Source organism: Pyxicephalus adspersus, chromosome 4, assembly GCF_032062135.1.
Source record: "Pyxicephalus adspersus chromosome 4, UCB_Pads_2.0, whole genome shotgun sequence".
NCBI lineage: Eukaryota > Metazoa > Chordata > Amphibia > Anura > Pyxicephalidae > Pyxicephalus > Pyxicephalus adspersus.
The window spans coordinates 133,074,058-133,097,335 of NC_092861.1; the positions used below are offsets into that span (position 1 = coordinate 133,074,058).

General features: G+C 38.3%; 1 protein-coding gene across 1 annotated transcript in view; it reads right to left on the reverse strand.

The window, feature by feature from the left end:
• Positions 1 to 13,277: 13,277 nt before the first annotated feature.
• Positions 13,278 to 23,278, reverse strand: part of SPTBN1 (spectrin beta, non-erythrocytic 1) — a 118,450-nt gene continuing 108,449 nt past the window's right edge. The window contains 4 exon segments of the mRNA XM_072409689.1: positions 13,278 to 15,189; positions 15,919 to 15,961; positions 16,675 to 16,848; positions 17,987 to 18,225. Of these exon segments, the coding sequence (XP_072265790.1) occupies positions 14,974 to 15,189; positions 15,919 to 15,961; positions 16,675 to 16,848; positions 17,987 to 18,225 (672 nt within the window). The 3' untranslated portion in view covers positions 13,278 to 14,973.

Genomic DNA, 23,278 nt, shown 5'->3' on the forward strand with positions numbered 1-23,278 from the left:
GGCCCTTATTGTCAGCATTAGGTATCCACATGCCATAAAAAACACAGTTGATAGCTGGATAGTTTTACAATGTTTTTAGTCTTTGTGAACAAAGGGATAAAGATGCATTGAGTGTTCCTTGGTATAGTTAATATTTCTAAGCTCCCTAATATCAGCATTTATCCAGTGACATGATGCTTTCACATTAAAAAGATGAAGCTCAATATTTGAGGTGCTGGTGACCTTTGGTACTATGGGATATTGCCTGCAGATATACAATCATAAAAAGATAGATTGAATAAACCGATTCCTGGCACCCTAACTCTTCTGGTACAGGTTCATTTGTGACATTGCAGTTGATCAGCAGAGGACAAAGTACTGTTCATTTTCTACTAGACATTGCCTATAAATATTTGAAACAAGACGGGTCTGGATATATTAACCTGCAACACTTTCATTTGCAGTTTCTCTGCAGAAAGCCATTTCTTTAATTGTCATGTGTAATTAATGTACTTTATATCTCCCCAAACCTTTAAAACGTTAACCTACATTTGGAGCACTGCCAACAATAGCCATTTACTTATTACTTCTTATTGCACTGGGGAGAGCTTAATGGGATGGGCAAGATCCATTTGTGAATTAATGGTAAAGGATAACTGTATTTTACAACATCAAGTAGCAAATTTGCTTCTTAGCTTTTCCTGGCATTCTCTGAGCTGGGAAAGAAGTCAACATAAGCACAGGTCATTGTAAAATGTTGCATTATTTACATTTAGCCTGTGGAAACCATTGAATCAAGTTCTGCGGATGTATTCCACTTACTTTGACTATTCCCTGGCAGCCAGCAGTCAGTTGACATCTTGCCAGCCACCATTCAGCACCTCTATGCATGCCTAAAATAAATCAGCATATAGTGGCAGTTCCATAGGTGGTTATTGGGGGTTCGCTAACCACCCACTGCAGATTCTTAATACTGCAGATGCTGCTTGCAGCGTCTGGCAGCCCCAGCAATTTGCATGAGCTTTGCATATGGTGAAAGCTTCTGGCCATCTTTTCATTCACCGTTGGCAGCCCAAATTTTATGAAACCCAGCTTGTGTATTGCTACAGAATGTAGAGAACAAAATATACATTAGAGATGTTCTGCACACATATTGGCACTTTATTTTACCATCAAGCCTTTTTTTTTAATTTCTTAAAAACCTTTCTGACATTCTAATGGTTCTAGTAATTTGTGTTTTTGAAATGGGCAGTATATGGACATGTGCCTGCTGTGTAATCTGTTGATGTTTGCCCCTTTCTTTAGTCTTTCCAGTTGATTGACACAGAGGTAATGTGACAGCTCAAGCAGCATAATGCCACAGTCTGTTTACAGGGAAGATGGAGTTATCAACATGACAGGGAATGACTTGTTTATCACAGCACTGGAGAATGCCATTAGACAATGTGCACCTGGCAGGAGCTAGATGACTAGAAAACTTGCTGTCTCATCAGAGACATTTTAGGGGAAGTCAATGTCACACTTAGGAAACATTTTTATTATCAACTTTAGTCATCACTCCTCTCAGAAATCCAATTACATTTCCTGGAGATGTATATACACATGCAGATTATCAGCAAGAAAGGTCATTTTGGAACAAGTGGCTCATTTAGAAGCCGGTCAGTGGAGATTGGTTCTCAAAGTCCTTGGAGTGAAACTTCGTGGTACACTCATAATCTTCTCCATCACTTTTTACTGAAGATTACTTTCCACAAGGCCTAGGATACTAAGCATGAGTTATTGGGATGTGGTCTGGCATCATTAGCTCCTAGTCTTAATCATATGTTTAGGGCCTCAGGATAGGATAAAGGGCCCAGGATACTAAACTTTGATATGCAAATTCTGACTTTTTGACAAAATGAGCAAAGTCATAAGCAAGTTTCACCTTGTTGGAGTTAAGGCCCGCCATTAAGTTTTTTGTTTTTCCAGGGAAAGTCAGGAAAGCACATTTACACTGATATGTCACAAACACTGGGGGAGAAGTGTCCTTCCTTTCCCTGGAGAAACAAAAACTTAATAACGGCCTGTAACTCCAACAATGTGAAACTTGTGCCTCTGCCATCACAGCTTCTCACTAAAAGAATTGCAAAGACCTGATATTTGCAGTTACATACTAAGATATTAGGCTGTCATATGCCCCCACAATTATTTTTCTACTTCATTTGAAAGGGGGCAAAGCCAGGAACTTCTCAGCACCCCCTCGTATGTGAGATATATCTTGCAGTAAGTAGTAATCCCTAAAATAGCAATGTAGCATAATATAATGAAGTATTCCCAAACCTTGGTTTCTCCAGAGGTTGCTAGGGGTTCCATAGGCAATAAGCTGTCTCTACTTTTCAGGTCAGTTTAACTGACACCAATGATGATCTTTTTGTCTATCTGTAGGGGCACTATTCCCACTGACCACTATTATAATATACTGCAAGCTATAGATATAGTAAATATAGCAGGGGTTCCCCATGTTAAAAACATCAAGACAGGCTGATATTATATATAGTGTTATTACCTGTAATAATGTTTTCAGCATATCAGTTCTTCATTATTTTTATTTCTCTTATTTATATTTTTCTACACTTTTACATGTAGGCCAAGCTGTCTTTTAAAAGTTAGAAAGGTCTGGAGAAATTATAAAACCAGCTGGGGTTCCTGTTTACACGAAAGAAAAAACATTTCTAACAACCTTACTATAACTGTAACTTAAAGGGCGAAATGCGTAAAGAACAGAGATAGATCTTTAGGAATGAAATTATACTTTTACTGTTTGTACAAATCTATGTTCAAAGCCAGTATAGTGATTGACACTGTACTTGTTTTTAAAAAAAACACTGTTAATAAATATTGTTGCTGTTTTTATAGAAGTACCATGAAAGTCCCCTTAAATGAACTTTTCGGGTGTTAGAAAATAATTTGGATATTCAAAAAGCTTTGTTAAAGGAGAATTTAGATAAACAGTACATGCTGTAATTACTGTTGATGGATTGCATCAGAAATCACATGACCATATTTTGACCATATTCAAAATAAAAAAGAGCCCTCAACAGAACTTTTGCTTTATTGCATACAAATTATAATAGAAAAATATACTATAACCTGTGAAAATATTGCACGTACAACATGTCCCACATTGTGCTGGGAAATCCCTATTTTATGAATTGTCCAGTGTCCTCACTACAAGTCCCAAGTGTTCTACTTTCTGCAGGACAACCCCCTATGTTCTACAATGTCCAGATGGGTTACAGCACACAGTGCAGCACAAAGACTGATGCAGCTGTAGGCACACAAAGCTCACCACCATTTTGTTCTGTCCCAACAATGTGTCATTCCAATTTTTTTAGAGAATGTTAGTGATGCTTGTCCTATAGGTAACAATAAACAGGCATTAAAAGCCAATGATGAAATAGATAGCACCAGTATGCTGCATAGGGTGCAAGTGCCAGTTATGACACATACAGGTAGTCCCCGGGTTACATACAAGATAGTGACTGTAGGTTTGTTCTTAAGTTGAATTTGTATGTAAGTTGAAAAAGGTACAATATTTTATTCAATGCAATTAGGACAGATGTTTGTCTCAACATAATATTAGGCAGGGTTGTGTCAGTTACTGTANATGCAAAATGAAACAACTACAGAGTTTGTCTTGGTCATTAAAGAGTTACAAGAGGCTGCAGAAAGAGCTCACCCCCTAAGATCACCCAAAACCTCAGCTGTTTTAGAAAAAGATTTCTTCTGCAAGTCATGCAAACCTCCCCCTCCTCCCTCCATGCCTCCGTCCTGCACACGAGGGAGCAGAGAAGCCCCAATTTTATCTAGGAGGCGGCAGTGTTCGTATCTAGGAGGCTTCCGTATGTCAGGTGTCGGTAACCCGTGGACTACCTGTATTGGTTTTTAGCTTTGCTGAATTTATGTTGCACATATCTTTAGTGGGTACTAATTGTATATAATACTCAACATGCTTCTTTCTCATTATTTTCTGGTCTCTGGCTACCAAAAAAAGATTTCAAAACCACAAGAATGTGGTAAGATGCAGAACATATGGGTGGCATTTAGGACACCTTAGTAGTTTTAGGGTTGTCCTAAATATGTTTTTTTCTATAGTTTATGTTTTGTGAGGAAATAAAGGAAACATAAACAAACAATAACATAAATAAAAATTGCATAGGACTATACAGACTTAAACTAAAGAAGTACAATGGTTTATTTTTCAGAAACAGTTAGTGACTCTGAGAGGTTACAGGAAAATGGGTGAATTAGATCTCAGTGGGAGGGTCAATACATACCAGCCCATATGAAGTCTGATCAAATGTGGATACAATGCGTCTTGTGGTATTCCCAGGTAAGGTTGCAACATAGGACTCCCATACCGCAATAAAAGGGGTCAGGCTTCAGCTCTTAATCCAAAGATGCTTCTATCCAGTCTATTTGTAATACATGTTGTAACTTTTCTAAGAAAAGACTTAATGTGGGAGGGTCCTGACATCAATTTGTGCAATATTGATGTTTTAGCCACTAGTGGTATATTTGACTAAAGTTTCCCACATCCTTTGGCAATACGTATCCCCTGTAATGATAGCGTTCCAAAGATGGCCCACGTTGGGGTTGGAGGTAAATAGTTTACCAAATGGTGCAAAGTGTATGATAACATCAGCGTATGCTTTTTTAATGTATATCCTATATATGTAAATAATTCCAATGCTGCACTTTCTTCTCCATCAGCAGTTGCCAACCAGTGGACCATGAGAACATTTTGGTGTTCCACAGAAAAATCTTCCTGATTCCATGAGGCAATCTGATGTTCCCTGGTTAAAGACATTGGTATTTCTTTTTCTAGCATATAGCTGAGCGATCAAGTGACATGCTTCTTTGCATCTACAGTTATGTGCTTACCATGACTAATGTACAACCTGACCTTGACCAATGCATATATCCAAATATCCCCTGAACCATACAGTAACCATACAAAACAGGGAGGAAATCTTTCCTTACTTTCTGTTTCTAGTTATGTAAAAAAAAAACTTCACATGGCACAAAGCCATAAGAGGAGTGCGGTATGGACATTTTTTCACTTGTGCATTCTATAAGCTACATTATATATACACAATCATTGTTGTATTCTTAAAGTTCTGCTTTAGATCATCACTTGCACTTTGTATGCTATGGTATATGTTATATAATCCTGGCTGCTCCACCCGTCCAGTTATGTTGTATGGTAAATTCTCCATGCTGTGTCATACATTATACAGGCCTGACTATTGCACACTTTATGTTCTCTCAATCATACCATAGCCCAAACTACTGCACTTTGTGTGCTGTATTGTGTGTTCCATAAATCCTAAACTCTGTACTACAGTGTTTTTAAATCAGGGTCCTGTGTTGTTTTGGGTTCTTTTAGCACTGAACTATGATGGATTGATCTCTCACTACATTGACCATCAATGCAAAGGACAATTTTCCACTAATTATTATCTCTCTCCATTACAATCTAATATGAATGCTGCAGCCAGACTTATCCATCCTTCCCACCTCTCCACATCTGCTGCATCTCTTTGTAGTTCTCTTCATTGCCTTCCATTTCACCAGAGAAGCAAATTCATCTCCTGTGCTTTGCCTTCAAATCCCTCCACAGTTCTTGTCCCACTTACATTTCTGACCAGACAGAAAAGTACTCCCTCTCTCTTCGCTCCTCCAATGACCTACTAATGACTTCCTCACTCATAACCTCATCACACGCACAAATACAAGACTTTTCTAGAGCTGTCCCGACTATCTGGAATGGTCTTGCCCGTCCTATTCTGCTTGCTCCTATTTTCTGCTCATTTAAAAGACCTCTCAAAACCCATCTTTTCAAACTCACCTACCCATCTTCTTCTGTCTCTTAAACTGTCACTACTTCCCACACTACATATCCCCCCTCCTATTGTGTGGTAATTCCCCCACCTTCTAGATTGTAAGCTCTTTGGGGCAGGGTCCTCTCCTCCTGTGTCACTGTCTGTATTTGTTTGTCATTTGCAACCCCTATTTAATGTACAGCGTTGTGTAATATGTTGATTCTATAAAAATACTGAATATTAATAAAAACAGGATTTATATAGTGCCAACATATTACACAGCGCTGTACATCACATTGTAATAATAATAATAATCCCTGTAAGGAGTCATGTCTACACTGAACACTAATGTTGGGATACCATCATTTTTTTACATGAATTATTATTTAAATACGCTAGAAACGCTGCATTACTTTCTTTCTTTTGTTTAATACTTTTCTCAAAGTATTGCTTGTAAATTATGTTCTATGAACTACAGGTATTTAGGCAGGAGTTCTAAGGGAGACTTAAAATTATTCAAATGAAAAAATACTTTAAAGGTTTAAAGGTGTTTAAAAAGGCTGCTGTGCTGAATGTTACACATTCCTGGCCAAAGTGTTTATTATCTTAACAGATGCTGGTTGCTAGGTAGCCCCAAATAGTTTTCTAAAGTTCTTCTTGATATAAAATTTGAAAATTTGCAATCGGGAGAGTTTTTTTTGTAGAAAGGGACAGACGATGCCCCTTTTGTAATAACTATCATTACCTGTCTGATTGACACCCATTGCCTTCATGTATAGCTCAGCATTTGGTGCCAGGTATACCCAGCGATCCTGGCTTTCCTTGCGGGTGCCAGGAGTGAATAAACTCCCACATGCCTGGTTTGGAATTACGTCATCCCCATCCGGCCAAACAAGATGGCCAAAGATCAAAATTTGGAAAAGAAGATGATGGCAGCCCCTACGACAGAATGGGCACAGGTGGGTAACGATGGGTTTAGTTCTGCTTTAAAGGCATACACAGACCTCTGTCAGACCGCAAATGGCCTTCTTCTCCTCACCTCTCTTAACAACCAAAGTCACCAACTATGTCTTATAGGGTTTTATACCTGGGATATGTTTATTTCCCTAGTGGTTGAACTTCAACCTGACTTACTATGTAACTATATGTAACTCTGTTATTCAATTTTTTAAAGTTACCCCTTGTTTTTAGCATTAGTACCACACTCCAAACAAATACATTGAAGAAAGAAGAATCCAACTATAGTTCCTAGGGGAGCAACAATTGAATAAAGCAGGACTTTTGGGGTACTCATAGGAGATTTACTAAATCCAAAATTCAAAGTTTATTTCGAACATATCTTTTAAAAGAAATTCTCATTTTCACATTATTAAAAACAATACAATACACTTAGAATTTATTCACATGCATTGTGATTTTTAGGTGTTTTTTATCTTGACTTTGACATTATAGGAACATTTGATATTTGTAATTTTACAATACACATGTATTCATATATGTCATCTTTCACTCTTTGCAGACAGTTCATGTCATCTCTTATTCTATCGCAGTACTCCTGAGGAAGCAGACTGGTTTTGTGAAACGTGTTGAGAGTGATAGAATTTTCTCCAAGTGTATCCTTGGATGCATATGTAAAACAAATGTGTGAAATACATATATATGGTAAGAGTGCTAAGTATAGTCAAGGACTGGGGTTTTTCCTGCATTGTATGTCTGTTCAACAGTATTGTATTGTTTTTAAACTTGTGAAAAGGAGAAATCTGTTTCTCTTTTAAAAGATATGTTCCAAATAAACTTTGAATTTTAGATTTGGTAATTCTCTTATGAATACCCTAAAAGTCCCACTTTATTTAACGGGTGTTCACCTATGGAACTATAGTTGGATTCTTCTTTCTCCAATGTATGTAACTCTGATTACCCTTTTACCACACCCAAATCTTGCTATCCTGCCCATTGATCTACCACCCTTTGATTCCTCTTTTTTATGTTCATCTGTCCCAATTTGTTTTCACTAAATCCACAAGAATACAAAACATGCATAGCATACAATCTTAAAAAAAAAATATTAAAATAAAATACACTCTGTGCTTTTCCAAGTGTGTGATTCACAAGGAGAAATCTATGATTGTAATGGGTTAAACGTTTAGCACTTTGTTTACTTTGGTGTTATCTAAATAAAATAGCACAGCAGCTAACTGTAGCAGCTTTTATTTTGGGGGAGGGTTTCTTTGGAAACATAGAGCATACATCATCTTTTAATATGTATTAAACTGAAGCTCTGAGAAACTGAGCAGATGTATAGGATAAGAGACCCTGGCACAAGATCATTCATTTAAATGAAAATTTGGATGTGTGTATTTTTGCATTTAAGGAATTTCTGCATGTTTTTTATGTATTTATCTAAAAACCTGTTTTGTGTAGACATTCAAAAGCCCTGAGACTTTTGTCAGGATTCTATATATTGTATGTGAGGAATGACATTGGGGGATGGCTGTACACATGCCAGATTTTCACCCCTGACCAGCAAAGTCATTTGTCTTTGGTGTCTGTTTTCTGCTGGGTGCATATCGCTTAAGGCTACATACAGACGTCCAATGGATCCCGTCCGATATTTGGCTCAGGGCTGATATCAGACGAGAATCCGGCGTGTGTACAGCGCCCGTCGTCCATAGACGATGGACGATGAACAATCTTAATGGAAGCAAAGGGGGAGAGCACGCAGTGGGGTGCCGCTCCATCGTTGTCCCCCTCTACATAGAGCAGAATGGTGCTGCTTATTCATGCATCGTGCAGTCCTTAGTCGCTGGAAAGGATCGTAAAAGATCCTTTCCAATGACAATTACTGCACATGTGTACCCAGCTTAAGGGAAATACATAGCAGGGGGGGGGGGTGGCTAGGGGTTCTAGTAGAGATTAGACTAGCAAATTAGTAGATCATTTCAAAATAAAGAAAATCAGTGGAAAAGATAAACTTTAAAGTGAGCATTTAAAGTACATCTCTGCCTTTTCCTGCAACTTTAAACTTTAAAGATGGTGACAGGGTCCCTTTAAAATACAGTTTGTTTCTGTACTTCTCCCTGCAGCTGGAAATTTGTCAGCCTCTTGCCCCTATTCATTTACTATAGCCTGCCGCAGTTCAGGAGTGTGAGGAAGTGCTAGCTGCTAGCCTTAGTGCCAGTCTGAACATAACCCAAGATATATTGTACTTTAATAAATTCAGCAATGAGTGCAGCCCACTTGGAATAATACTTTCCTCCCCGATTCAGCAACTTCCCTCTGACAAAATCACAGTTGGCTCCTTTATACCTTGCTGCAGTAAATGGGGACCAATTTGAAGTAAAGACTGTTGGACCAGAAGAAAGGTAAAACTTATCCTAAGTGGGGTGCACTCAGAGGCCTTGATTTAATAAAGCTCTCCAAGGCTAGAGAGGATACACTTTCATTAGTGAAACTGGATGATCCAACAAACCTGGCATTAATTTTTTCAGTCATTTGCTATTTGCTAGCAAATGTTTTGAATCCTGGACCAGATCCATTCCAGATATGCTGGATCACCCAGCTTCACTAATGAAAGTGTATCCTCTCTAGCCTTGGGGAACTTTAATAAATCAAGGCCAGAGGGTGGGATTTATTAGAGAACAACTTCACTCAAGATAAAGTTGTCCCTTAAGGATGCTGAAAGCTAAAGTTTAGGGGAAGGTTTGGAGGTAAGGGGCCCCTTACCATCCCATTAACACTTTTCCCCCTTAAAACCATAACCTTCCTCCTTAAGGTCTAAGTCTACGTACGCACGTGCAATAATTATCGTTAAAAAGCAAACGATTAACAACTGATCAACGATTATTCACGATTATTTATATTAATTTTCAAATATAATCCACCAATAATGTACACACACTAGATACGATTGTTTGAACGATGCAGGAAGTGATGTGTACTGGAGAAAATGTACCGTAGAACCATCCACGATCTCTGAACGTCTGTACACACACAATAGAAAGGGAACAATTGCTGTCTAATCAGATCCGCCAGGACAGTCGTTCGTTTCCAGCAACATTCCTCGTTCATCGTCCTCATTGGCCTGTCGTTGTGCACTTTGTTTTAGTTAACGATTATCGGACGATTGATTGATAGTCGTTTGTTTCCAATGATACTTTTTGCATGTGTGTACAACACTTATGATGAACCCTGAAAACCATGACCCAATCTGATTATACAATCTCCTTTAAATGAATTATTCCATTCTTTTGATATCCAACCAGACAGGTCCTAATACATTATGGCAACCTAAAGTACGTGTCATCTCAAAAACTATAGTTAAAACTGCAGCATTTAAATAACAGAGCACCAATACTTATCATCTCCACACCTACCAGGCCTTGAGTTTAGGCACCAATGACATATGCAGTGCCGTCTCACAGCCTTATGGTATGAATATGTCAGCAGACTCTGCATGAAATGATGAACTCTCTCTCCCAAGACTGTAACTGTACATGTAAAGGCAAATCTTGTGTTGGGTTCTCCAAATTATGGACCTACAGGGATAGAGAGCTTTGATCAGCACAGGTTTCCTCTCAGTGATATGTATGCTCTACCTTCATCATATTTCCTTCTTACTAGAGCAGTACAAAGAGAAAGAGATACAAAGCTTGAGTAGTTTTTGTCTTTTCAAATTGTTGCCTTTGTACATTGTTGTTCATTATCCTTGGATGACCAATGAAATAAGCACCAAGCGTTTCCATATCCTTTCCTTCCATAGTAGCAGATTTAAGGGTGAAATTCTGTGATCCCTTTCACATATGCACTAAAACCTTGAAATCAAATGAATCCATCCTACCCATGGTCCTGTCTTAGCCTTTAATTAGCTGTGTAGTTGCCAAGGTTCTGCACATTTGATCAGCTGACCCCAACCATATAAATGCCGAATGTTTCCTTGATAGCTGACATTAGCACACTGGAAATGATGACAGTTATCACCAGAAGCATGTCTTGAATGGTACATACACTGCACATGTGCTAATAGGAGGACAACATTCCTATATTTGGATAAAATATATTCTTGACCTTCCAATAAAATATGTTCTGTACCAACTAATAATGGAATCTGCACTTATAGTTTTCTGCTGGTCTTCCTGCAAAGTGCACAAATACCAGCTGATCCTGCCGGTAAAGTCCACCTAATGCAGCTTCTTGTGATGTTGTTGCAATGATGCCCCAGTGTTCCTGAATTCATAGCAGAGTTGCCACTCTCTTGTAAGCTGAACCTGCTTGTATTACAGGGGGATGAGATTTTGCAGGGGGTGTGGATATTAGCATTGTCGCTGTTGATTTATAAGGCTGTAGCTTGTCAGCATCTGGCCACATGCAGTCCTTCCCATTGCTTTCTGGATTGGCAGCACTGCCTTCGCAACCCCTCCCACTAGGAGCTGCAGTGTCTGGGAAGGGGTGTGTGTGAGGGACAAACAAATGTCAGGAAAGGTAATGGAAGTTTTTAATTCATGGGACTTGTTCATCACCTTGTAACAGGATCTGGTCCTTGTTTAGGCCATCATACAGGAGCCTTTATTTTTACTGCAAACAATTATTAACAAATATTATCTTGAACTTTCATTTGGGAAACATTTAAATCAGTGGGCTATGTGACCTGAGATGCATGTACCTAAAAGTTAACCAGAGCTTGGTGAATGTATTTTATTGTACTTGAAGGGAATTAAGTAGAACTTAAGTAAATATTCATCCATTTACAAGTGTGTGTAATGCTCAAAAAAATCCACTATGTAGTGCAGTTTAAACTAAACTTATATTCATTGGAAAAAGAAAAAGGAACACAGCATTGCCCAGTGTACAAATTGTGTATGACACCTGCAACAAAAATTAATGTATCTGCAAAAGTTCTTTTGCACTTTTCTTGAACAAATCATTATGCAAATTGTTCATAAATACACACATATATATATATATATATATATATATATATAAACATACTCTAGATGTGAGAGACAAAATTTGCCCCCAGGAAACACAAAGACGCAAGAGATTGCAGTGAGCTTAATTAGTACATAAATGGCAGTCCCCATCCTAATAAATAATCTCCAAAGTTTACTGAATAACTAAAAAAATACATCACACTTCTCGGATTCGTGTATTAGGTAAAGTCACTATATCTTTTCCAGATGAGCCTCTGAAATTACCTATTCTTCCATAATTTGGAGGTTGAATAGAGGCTTGAAGTGGAAACTACTTATGCTGATACAAAAATGGTAGACATCATTAATTGGGACATTTATTGGGACCAGTGTAGACTTAAGGCAGGGAATTGACACAGAGCCTTCCAGCAATGAGGGGGTCACAGTCAGCAGTGTAGCCTCAACACAGGTAATTGTATCTCATGTATGTACATTTTTAAAGCGGAACTAGAGGCACTTATTAAGTTTGAAAATACATATAAATGATGTATATATATAAAACTATCTGCTTAATAGGATGATGTGCTGTATTATGTGTGTCCCCTTTTGTTGCATAGTGGGGGGGGGGGGGGAGATACCATTGCCATTGACACTTCATAGTGATGTCTTCATGCCCAGACATACCTTGAGGTAACATTGTTAACTTCGGAGGTTTCATCAATGAATCGGCTCACACCACTGTGTTTGCGACATCTTGTACAGCTACAACACTGGTCCCTGGAGTGGAGGACTACAGGGAACTCGTCTACAGACCAGTCATAGTCACTTCGAGAAAGATCAGTAAAGCAAGTTCTTAGTATGGATTAAAACTACTTTATACCACCAAAATTGGAGGTTTATATTTCATTACAAATGGCTTACAGTTCCTACCATGCTTGTAGATGCTTTTTACAGAAGTATTACATTTTGAGGGTCCAAAGCTCCTCTTTAAGAAATATTTAGTAGATAATACCTTTATTATATATAAGTCTATAAACCAAGTGCCAAGACTTGTCTTGGTAGTGTTACCTCTAAGGGGGTGTTTAACTATCACTCATGCAGCTATCCTGTAGAAGGGTTTCTTAACCAGTTCCATAGAACCCTGGATTCCTTCAGAGGTTGCTAGGGGTTTCTTGCACAACAAGCGGTTCGAGCCTCTAAGGTCAGATTAGGTGACACTATTGATCTTATTGGACATTCTTCCTAATGGCCAGCAATGTAAGAGGCAATCATCTCACTGATTACCAAGCTAATATACTGTGAATATAGTAATTATAGTATGGGTTTCAAGGGTTCCTCCATAGTAAAAAGGTTATGAAAGGCTGCTGTTGGATGTGTAGTGTATATTCAGAAACACACATTTCCCTTCACCTTTTATCAGAGAAAAAAGTGATTGATTTATTCATATTTCTTGAGCTAAAAATAACAATTAACACTGCACCGGAGCCTAAACAGCAAGCAATGAAAGAAACCAGCGTCTTCCAGTGACTGTCATTTTTAAAAGCATTTAATGACATAGCATATATTTAACAGATAGGGTAAAAGTCTAGAACGGGGGGCCAAGCAAGCCCTCAGCCCTCCAGCAGTTAGTGAACAGCGGCCTCCTATGAGCAGACAGGTGGAAAGGAAGTCGGAGGCTGCACTTCAGTAACTAATAGAGGTGTTAGAGCCAACCAGCCCACCTCTAGTGGTACAGTTCCATTCAACTGAAAGCCATTTCCAGGACTATAGGCCCAGTCATTGAGGAGATTATTCCTAATAAATGTCATTCTGATTGTGCAGTAAAATGTCAAATTTCATTACAATAGTTACAGTGACAGAGAAATGCACACTATGTATCAAATAGCAAAATAATGTAGCAAAAATTATAACACACAGTGCTGTAGCTGACAAGCAAGTAATCAGTTGAGTAACATTACTTTTTTGTTCCAGTAAATGCTTCATTTCACTTGTACATTTAACATTGAGGATTCCTTTAAAGAGTTTATTATACAGCTAGTTCTCATTATAGTTTGTACTAGAATTAAATCAGAAACATACAATATAGTTATTTCAGCAGAAAAAATATAAACAAAAACAGAAGTTTTTTTTTTTTTAAATTACAAGAGTATTTAAAACTGCTATTCCTTCCAAAACAAGGTTCTCCAGGAAAGAGTTATACTTTCCAAGTGCTCACTGAGAGGTGTTCAGCGATTTATAGCCCTCAGCTCATTAACTTTCCTAGGGAGCCTTAAGTTCCTCTTTTTGAAATCCCCTACGTAGAAATGGACTGGTTGTTGGCAGAGTTGCTGAATAAGTGTTTATGGCAGACACTTTGCTAGCGACCAGTCTGTCTTTATAGGAGCTCAGTTTTCCTACATACTGTACGGTGGAAGGTAATGAGCTGCGGGCTGACAATATGTGAACAGCCCCCTTTCACAAGTGGAAAAAAAATGCCAACATTCGAAAGTCACACACGTGATGTTAGAAACCCATTGAGTTGATGCTTGAGCATCAATTCTTCTACAGGCAAAAAAATTGGGTCTGCACTCTGGTTACCAAATACTCCTGTGCATCTGGCCTGGTAACAGAGGACTGCTAGCGGAAGGGGAATTACAAGAGTCATGATGAGACCTTGTGTCTCCTTCGTAGCTGAAGGCCGCAAGTTACCGAACATTTATGTACATAACTGTTTTATAGTAAAGAGATTCAGTGCTCTATCCTGTGTGAACGGTAGTGATGAACGTGTCTGAATGTATTCATTAACATCAGTCTGTTCTTAGAATTACTAAAAGCACCGCTGCCTTGCATGGTATCAGTGTATCTAGAGTGTGGGTTGTTTTCAAGACAGCCTCACAAAATTGAGGAAAATGTTTAAATATTTAGATATATTCTACAATGTTTTAGAAAAAAAAAAAAGAAACATGAAAAGAAAACGAAAAAAAGGAAAGAAAATAATGGTCCTCCCTCTTATGTAGATACCCGATGCCCCTCAAGTCATGTGTCTTATCAGCATTCTATAAATAAAGTTTTTTAATTCTTTTTTTTTTTAATTATTATTATTTTTTTAATCACATTGGGGGAACATTAGGCACAGAGTAATGTATTGGTTCTGAGCTTGCATGCTGACATTTCACTGAAAAGAAAAAGAAAAGATAATAGAAGTGCAGTGGTTTTTATAATTTTGTTTGTTTTGGAGTTTCAGTTCACTTCTTTTTTCCGAACAGACTGAATCTTTTCTCCTTGTCCTTCTCTTTGTCTTTCTCCCGCTTGCCAGGGCTGGATTCGGTGGTGACGGTGACACTGGCTGGCAAGGTTTGGGCGCGGCTGGATGCTGGAGTGCTCTGTGTGCTCAGGGACACTTCAGTTTTGTCTGATGAAATCGCATTTGTGATGGCCTGGATCCACGTATTCATTTCCTCCTAATGGTAAAAGAGACAAGTCAGCTGTTTTGCTGCAAAATGGATCGAAACCAAACTTAATCATACAGAGCAAAGGCTTTTTTTTTACCTAAAGAAGATTTCAACTCCTTTCACTGTTTAGTAAAAAATAACAAAATTGGCAGTAATACAATAGATTTCAAATATACCTGGGGAGGGTCACTACAGCCACAGGCACCACAGTACACTTTAAGTGGCATTTATATGGAGCGTGGCACTTAATTCTAACCAGGGGTAAGGATAAAACCAAGAGAAAGTCTGTTTAACTCTTTACCTTAGCTTAATTATAATGTTATGATGTTAAAAATAGAAGCACCAAAAGGTGACAGATAAGAGCGGTGGATCACTCCGAAACTAAAAACGTCTAGGTTCCTAGCCCACTTGACACCACAAAGTTGTCCAGGTTAGTAAAACCAATGATATCCAATTTAAAGATATTAATGTATTGTAGCTGTCTCCAGCCAATATAAAGCTGCAGGAGCATTTAAGGTACCTTAACTTAGATATATCAATAATACATACATAATACATACATTGCATGTCATTTTAGCACTAGTTGAATTAGGGACCTTGTGTGTTTTATTGGCCTAATAAAAAAATATTTGTTCATCTAGTGCTAGCGAAAGGGGTCAGCTGGTCACTGCGGGCAATCTATCCTGTTTGTTAAAAAACAAACCTAAAGGTAGTCATTGGTGTATAAGGAATACTTACATCATCTTTGGCTTGGAAAAGGTACTCATTACCATCATTCAGTCTAGAACAGGAAAAAAAAATATAATCAAAAAACTGTGGACTTGCTCATTTACAGGATTATAAACAGTCAGCCTAATTATACAACATAACACAAAAACTGCTAAGAACCTGAAGTTTGAAAAACCCCAAAACTACCAGATCTAAATAAACACAAGTTCCCCACCTATTGTGTGATACTTCCCCCACCTCCTAGATTGTAAGCTCTTCAGGCCAGGGTCCTCTCCTCCTCCTGTGTTACTGTATCGGTCATTTGCAACCCCTATTTAATGTACAGCATTGCGTAATATGTTGGCGCTATATAAATCCTGTTTAATAATAATAAGTCAGTAAACTTTCCTATTTTTTTGCAGTGGTGCAGGTTGCAGGCTATTTAGTGTTTACCCTGGATTTACTGTATACCAGCCATTAGCTTACTATTCCTGGTGCTCATCATTAACAGAAGGATTAGAGATAGCTGGAAATATACATATGATGGGGAATCCTTTGGTTTACCAGCTTACCAGTAATGTTTTGTAATAACAATGGCTATATAGGGAGCAGCAGGAAGCAGCGTCATCTGACATACTTATGTGGAGCAAGCAATTTCAATTATTGAAATTTTACAATATCTACTAAGTATGTATATTGTTTACTGAAAGCTTTTTACAGGTACAGATTCCTAAGAGATGAAATATGAATAAACTCTAGGACAAGGTAAGAGTGCAGCCCACTTACTTCAGCTTGAATACATGCTTTTTCTTCTTATAGTCAGTGGCGACTTCACAGACGGCTTCCTTCAGATTCACCGGAACCTCATTGTGGTAGGGAACATTAGAAGCTGCAGCCTTGGCGTCTTTATAAAATCCCATTTCTTGATTGTTTATCACACAGTATACATTATGCCAAGATCTAATGGAAACAACTCAATACATTAGTTATACTCCAACACCAATGGAACTAGAAGAAACGTTATTCTTTATAACTTTAAGCTTTATCTGATGTCTGAAAAACATATGGCGATTTCTTATGAACAGCTACTACAAGAAAAAAAAAATGATTTTCTTAATTTAAATACAAATTTGTTTTTTGAATACCCTGGAGTTAAAATTGAAACAATAGCAGCTCTGGATGCAAACTGAAGCTGTAAAACCCCCTCTCTTAACCACAAGAAGTCCTTAGTGTGCAAAGTTCAAGAATGCCTGAAACTACCCAACAAGGAAAAAAAAAATCGATCATAGCCCTGTTCCCCGAGTACATTGCCTGTTTAACGCAAAGAGCAGAAAAAAACAGAACATGCTGCTTTCCCTTGCGGTTGCTGGGACTGAATAAACCACTGTGCAACTGCCCAAATTACATCACTCTGGCCCAGCCAATCTAGAAATCTTAAAATCAGAACAAAGAAGAAATAAAGGGGAAAAAATGGTGGCGCCATGGGGACAGTAAGTATAAATATGGTTTAGATCTGCTTTAAGGGAGTAATCCTAAAAGCTTAGATTTGGGCATTATGAAGAAGTGAGGACATAAAACCATATCCTGAATGAGGCAATGTTGTACTTTACAGATATAAAAATATTATTAATTCTTAACAGTAGGTCCAATCAGATTTATTCTTCCTAAGTCAGACCAAGATAAGCTGGATTCTGACTGGCTGTATCGATCTATATATATCCTACACTGGCCACAAACACACAAATTCTGAATTTTTCAAGTTGAAAGTTTGAAGTTTGTATCTACATTTCTTTTGATGCCACCATATACGATGGGCCTGATGTTACGGTTACATATTAGGTTAGGTTGAAAAAAAGACATAGGTCCAGCAAACCTGGAATGGATTTCCTCAAAGTCATTTGCTATGCCAATGTTTTGAATTCTGAACCAGATATATTCCAGGTTTGCTGGATCCCCCAGCTTCACTGATGAAAGTGTATCCTCTCCAGCCTTGGAGAGCTTTAATAAATCAGGACCAATGCTATTAATGCTGCATTGTTTGGTTAGTTACAATAATGGATTGGTGAACTTTGCCTTTTGCCTAACTTCTAGTACATACCTGTTTGAGGCTTTCTTGTTGTGTGTTTCCCATTCATGTTTGCGATGTAAGATGCCTTCAAACTGAGCAGAAGGAATCTCCTGTGTCTTGGCGGGTAAAGTGGCGGCAGTCTGTGGCTGCATTCCCGATTTTGACTTTCGGTCAGCAGTCGGTGATGGAATGGGACTGGATTCTTTCGAACTTGATCTCTGCTCTGTGGATCCATTGACCATTTCATTGGTTTCAGCATTTTCTCCCATCTAGAAGCACCAAAAGAAAATGTTTTATTCACATGTGATATAAATTCTTTATGATCATCAACAAGAAACATGATGGCTGTGCACAATACATCAGCTCATCTGAAAAGAAGTGAGGTACAGCAAATCTGCTTTTCCACCAGACACCAGTATACAATAAGGTAATTTCATTAGATGTATAAATATGATTAGTGCAGACAGGAAAAACAGAGTCAAAAGTGAGGTTAGATTGAAGCTGTACCTCAATCCTTTGGTTATATATCTATCACTATCATGAATGCTCAAACAGGAGCACATGTGTCATCCCTCCTGAGAACAGTGGGGTACAGGAACTGCTGCCAACCAATCAGGTTTTAAACTACACTACACATTACTTGCCGAAAAAATTCCAAGTGATTGATAGCGGTTTCTGCACACCATTGTTCTCCGTACAATTAATATATAAACCCAACTGCCTGCTAAACATTACAATATGACAGATCTTCACAAGCATTGCCAGAAACTAAATGGTCATTGATATGTTTCTGAAAATGCTCTTTTTTTTTACCAGAGGTAAAAAAAAAAAAAATCAAAATACATGCAAAGATTAAACAGAATTAACACCATGCATTTTCACAACCACCATCCCGGTTAGGTTGGATTCTTGGAATAGATGGGAAATTAGGTATAGTAAGACACAATTTGGTTTTGATGCCATGAGTTACTTTGGTTGGTCATTACGAAGTGAACTGGATCGATGTTAAGAAGGGACAAAAGAAATCAGTACAATCACACAACACCACACAGCTATTTACCCCCAAAACAAAGACAGAACCAAGGCCTTGCCCATCTGGTGCTTTGCTGGTCATGTTGCTTGCTGCCCGCTGTGACCAAGATGGTCTATAGAGTCACGTTATCTGGCAGCTGACTGGTCAAGCTTCAGACGTCCTCCTCAGGAGCCATTCTTATGTTATGGATTCCTATTACCTCTTTTTTTACAGTATGACAATCTAATTCTCTTAATTTTTGTATTTTTTTTTACTTTTAGTATCACTGTTGCAGCGTGGAGTGTGCCATTAGCAAGTTACAGAAGCTGTGTGCTGCTCACAGTTTTTAGTACATTACAAACACTGTCAGTCCTATTTTTTGTTGACAAGAAGCAGGAAGCAATGGCTGAAAGGTGTTCTCTGGGCTAAGCTGAAACCCTGGGCTGTAGTAACACAAGAATGCCCCCCTTGTGGCATGCACAGAATAAAAAAATGGACCCCCCTCTGGCCCTTCCCTAGTAAGCTTAGATCAGATTTAGTGAAGCAAGCAATATGACAGATCAAGAATTGCTTGTGATAATTTGGTAGCGTAGGGACAAAATTGCAAGTGTCAACTATGACCGATAACAAAACGTTTCTACTTTAAAGGTATGCAGATTCTAAAAAAAACCTCAATACACATAAACTTTGCACAATATTGCCTCTCATTGCTCTTTTAGCACCTGTGCATTCAAAGCACCACCTTCTTCTAGAACACAAGAACAATATTCAACTGAAACCTTTTTATTGCATACTACTTAACCACCAACAGAGAAAACTTTTTATTTTCTCATTGACACTTTGAGCCAATGATGTGACTAAGGGCCAGATTTATGCATTGTGGCAATACACAATAATCTGCACATTCCTAGCACAATAGGGCGTGTTGGCAGCCCTTTTCTTATTGCAAGGCATGTGAATTATCACACCACATAAACCTAAATGGTCTCCTAAGCAAAAGCCAAATCATATATGACAAGACTGAGCTAAACTTTAAGATATAACTGGATTTACAGCATCATGCCACAAATCTAACTTACAGTAAAAATGAGAAAAACGTGGGAGGGGACCTTATTGTGTTGCTACATGTAAAAGTCTACAACAGGGATATATTACCCAGGAAATGTATAATGCTGCTTAAGTGATTAATAGCAGGCACAAAACAAAAATGAAAGTCTTCATTGAAAGCTTGGATTCAATCCCTGAGATCCAAGACTTAATATGGGAAAAGCTGGTTGACTGCCTTTACACATCCTTCACCTCATCAGCTAACACAGAGTCATGGCACAACACAGGTAACATTTCTTGGGTGTTTTTAGGGTTGCACATTATGTTAGGATCTGGAAAGGTCATGGACAAGAGAGATAACATTCTGCTCAAGTTGTGACAGTTTTGTTAGGTGAATAGGACAGCAATAGAATTGCATCTTCTAATACATTCACCTTATGGATTTAATCGCAACCTGGTTCCTGGCCTGTGACCGAAGTATGAATTTTTCAAATGTAGAGGTCGGCAGTAGCCGCCTTCCTCCCCTACTTCTTGTCCTGGTGACAACACTTATAGATACCTGACAGTCAGTACTTTCCCCAGATAACACAGCTTTCTCTTTCTATTTCTGGAATTTCATTTTACATCCGCTCCCTCTGACAACCTATGACTGACAGGAATGAGGAGACACAACAGCAAAGAAAAACCATGACAGGGTTGTGAACTATCCAACTCTCTGTAGAAGAAACATTGCCTAGAGATGAGTTTTAACAATTCCCTGTTTAGGTGAACACATTCCTAGGATTTTGGTACAGCGACTTGCTGACCAAATAACAAAAAATGGCTTTTTATGTAGTGTGGCACTAAAAAAATCAGAATTCACTATATTCTATTCATCCTTATTCTATCTAAAATACAATTCCTGAGAGAGGGGAGATAGGATATGTAACATCCTGGTTATGTTTAATGACAGCACGTAAATGCTATGTGAATAAGCCTGGTACATAAAGGTGCATGTCAATAAATGTGTGAATGTTGTATCCCTGAATCTTGTGTAGTATATTTCACAAAACACAAAGGTATACTAAAGCAGTACAAAGTATACTGAACTCGATGATCAATGTCTGTGTTGGTCACAGCACTGTCCCAGTGTAGGGACAACCTAATACCTGCTAGGAGCAGCACAGACATTTCATTCAGACTGATATAGAAATAACCCCAGGGTTTATAACATTTGTAATCTCCAGCAAGGTTAACAAACATAGCACAAATAAAAAAGTGAGCTTACATGACAACAATTAATACACAAATGCACTAAACATGTACAAATAAACAAGCAAATAAATTTTAATGAGACATGCTTTAAGCATGCAAACAAAAAATGAAGCACAAACAATGAAACAAACTTGTAACGATGTAAAACAGACAAGGATGATTCAATTCATGGGTGCGAGTTAGTTGCGTACGATCAAGTCAGTGACTTGCTGTCATGGTGCTGTGTGAATCAGAGGTTACATGCAGTATAATGGCTGCCGGCAAGGCTTCAACATGTGCTATATGGGTGCAAAGCTGTACTACAGCCAACTGACAGATTGGAGTCTCTGCACCAAAAAATTACATTTTTGGACTATTATATATTTTTTTCTAGGCAAAACACATGTTGAAATATAAAAATCAAACAGTCAAATATTTAAATCATCTGTTTCAGAAAATAAAAAATATATATTAAAGCAATATTGATATAATAACCTTACAATAGACAGCCATTTTGTGGGCCTGAAAAATAAATGGATCCTTTACAACAATCCGGCTGCTGTCTGTTCGCTATCAGAGCTATGGGCCACAGGCATATGAAGAATCCGAGTAAGGATCAACCTCATTCAACCTCTCCCTTTCATTCAGTAAAGAAAAATGAAAAAGAATCGCTAACTGGTTGCTAAGGGAAACCACCAGTGGCCATATGGCGACGTTCCTATACAAGTGACCCATTGCAGCCCATGACCTCTCAATATTCTCATATTGGTCCGGCACACAAAATGGCTTTCTACTGTATGTTCAGGCCACAAGTGCAATTTCCATTCATTATTCTGATAAATTATAAATCTCTACTGTAGATTTCATCCATTTTATTCTAATAAATTTGACAAAAAGGCACAGAGACCCAATTTTGGGAAGCGCTGGCAACATAAATGAGCAGCTATATAATGATTTCCTGACAGAAGAAAATGACATGCGCTGTGAAAAAGGAAAAAAAAACTGATAGAATACATTTGTTATGTGACTTCGATCCTGATGTTGACCATTAGGAGACAAATGAAAAATATAAATTAGATGATGAATTTGGGAGAAATGTGAAGTAACATAAATGAATATACATAAAGAGAACTAGAACAGAAGAGGATATGGATCAGAAAAGTGAAACTCTTTCTTTCTTTTTAAACATCATTGTCATTTAGTTTTAATATACACACGTTCACTTCTCTCATTCATCTAAGCTGGATTTAGCAAATTCTAACTAAGAATTACCTAAGAAAGTTAGTGCCTGCTGCCTCTCTCTCGCTATATATATATATATATATATATATATATATATATATACATATACACACATACACACACACATATACATACGGGCGCAGACCAGTGCCAGTCCGTGGCTGGTAAATCGGGGGCTGCAAATGACAGGAGGCAGTAGTTCCGGCGGCCCTCCTTACACTGCTCTAAAGCTAGTGACAATGTAACATCGGGAGCGCAGACGGCTCTCCTCACACTGCTTACACTGGAGCTGCTGAGAATGGCAGAGCAATGTATGTAAGGCTTACACTTCTCTGCCATTCCAAGCAGCTCTGCCACCTGACAGCACACCGGCTCTCTTACATTACTCCGCTATTCTCAGCTATGGTGTGCAGACAGGAGGCCGAGCAGCTGAGAATAGCAGAGTAGTGTAGGTTGTACATATACCGGGCCGTGGCAAAATTTTATTTGATATTACCAGGCCCTGCTGTCAGAAGTGTTGGGGACCACTGGTCTATAGTATAAGCTATCCTGGCCCTAATGATCAGATGTACTCATTCATAACGATCACATGTCAACCATCACCATAACACTTACTCGAAAACAGTACCTCAGTAAGTCTCGGCCTAGACATCAGTTACCAGTTGCATTTACTGAAACATTTTTTGCTCTACAAACCCAATCCAAATAAATTGTTTTCTGTTATTCTTGGCATTGGATAGTATTACCAGAAAGAGCACTTTAGATTTTGAATGGGATGACGCTGCTTC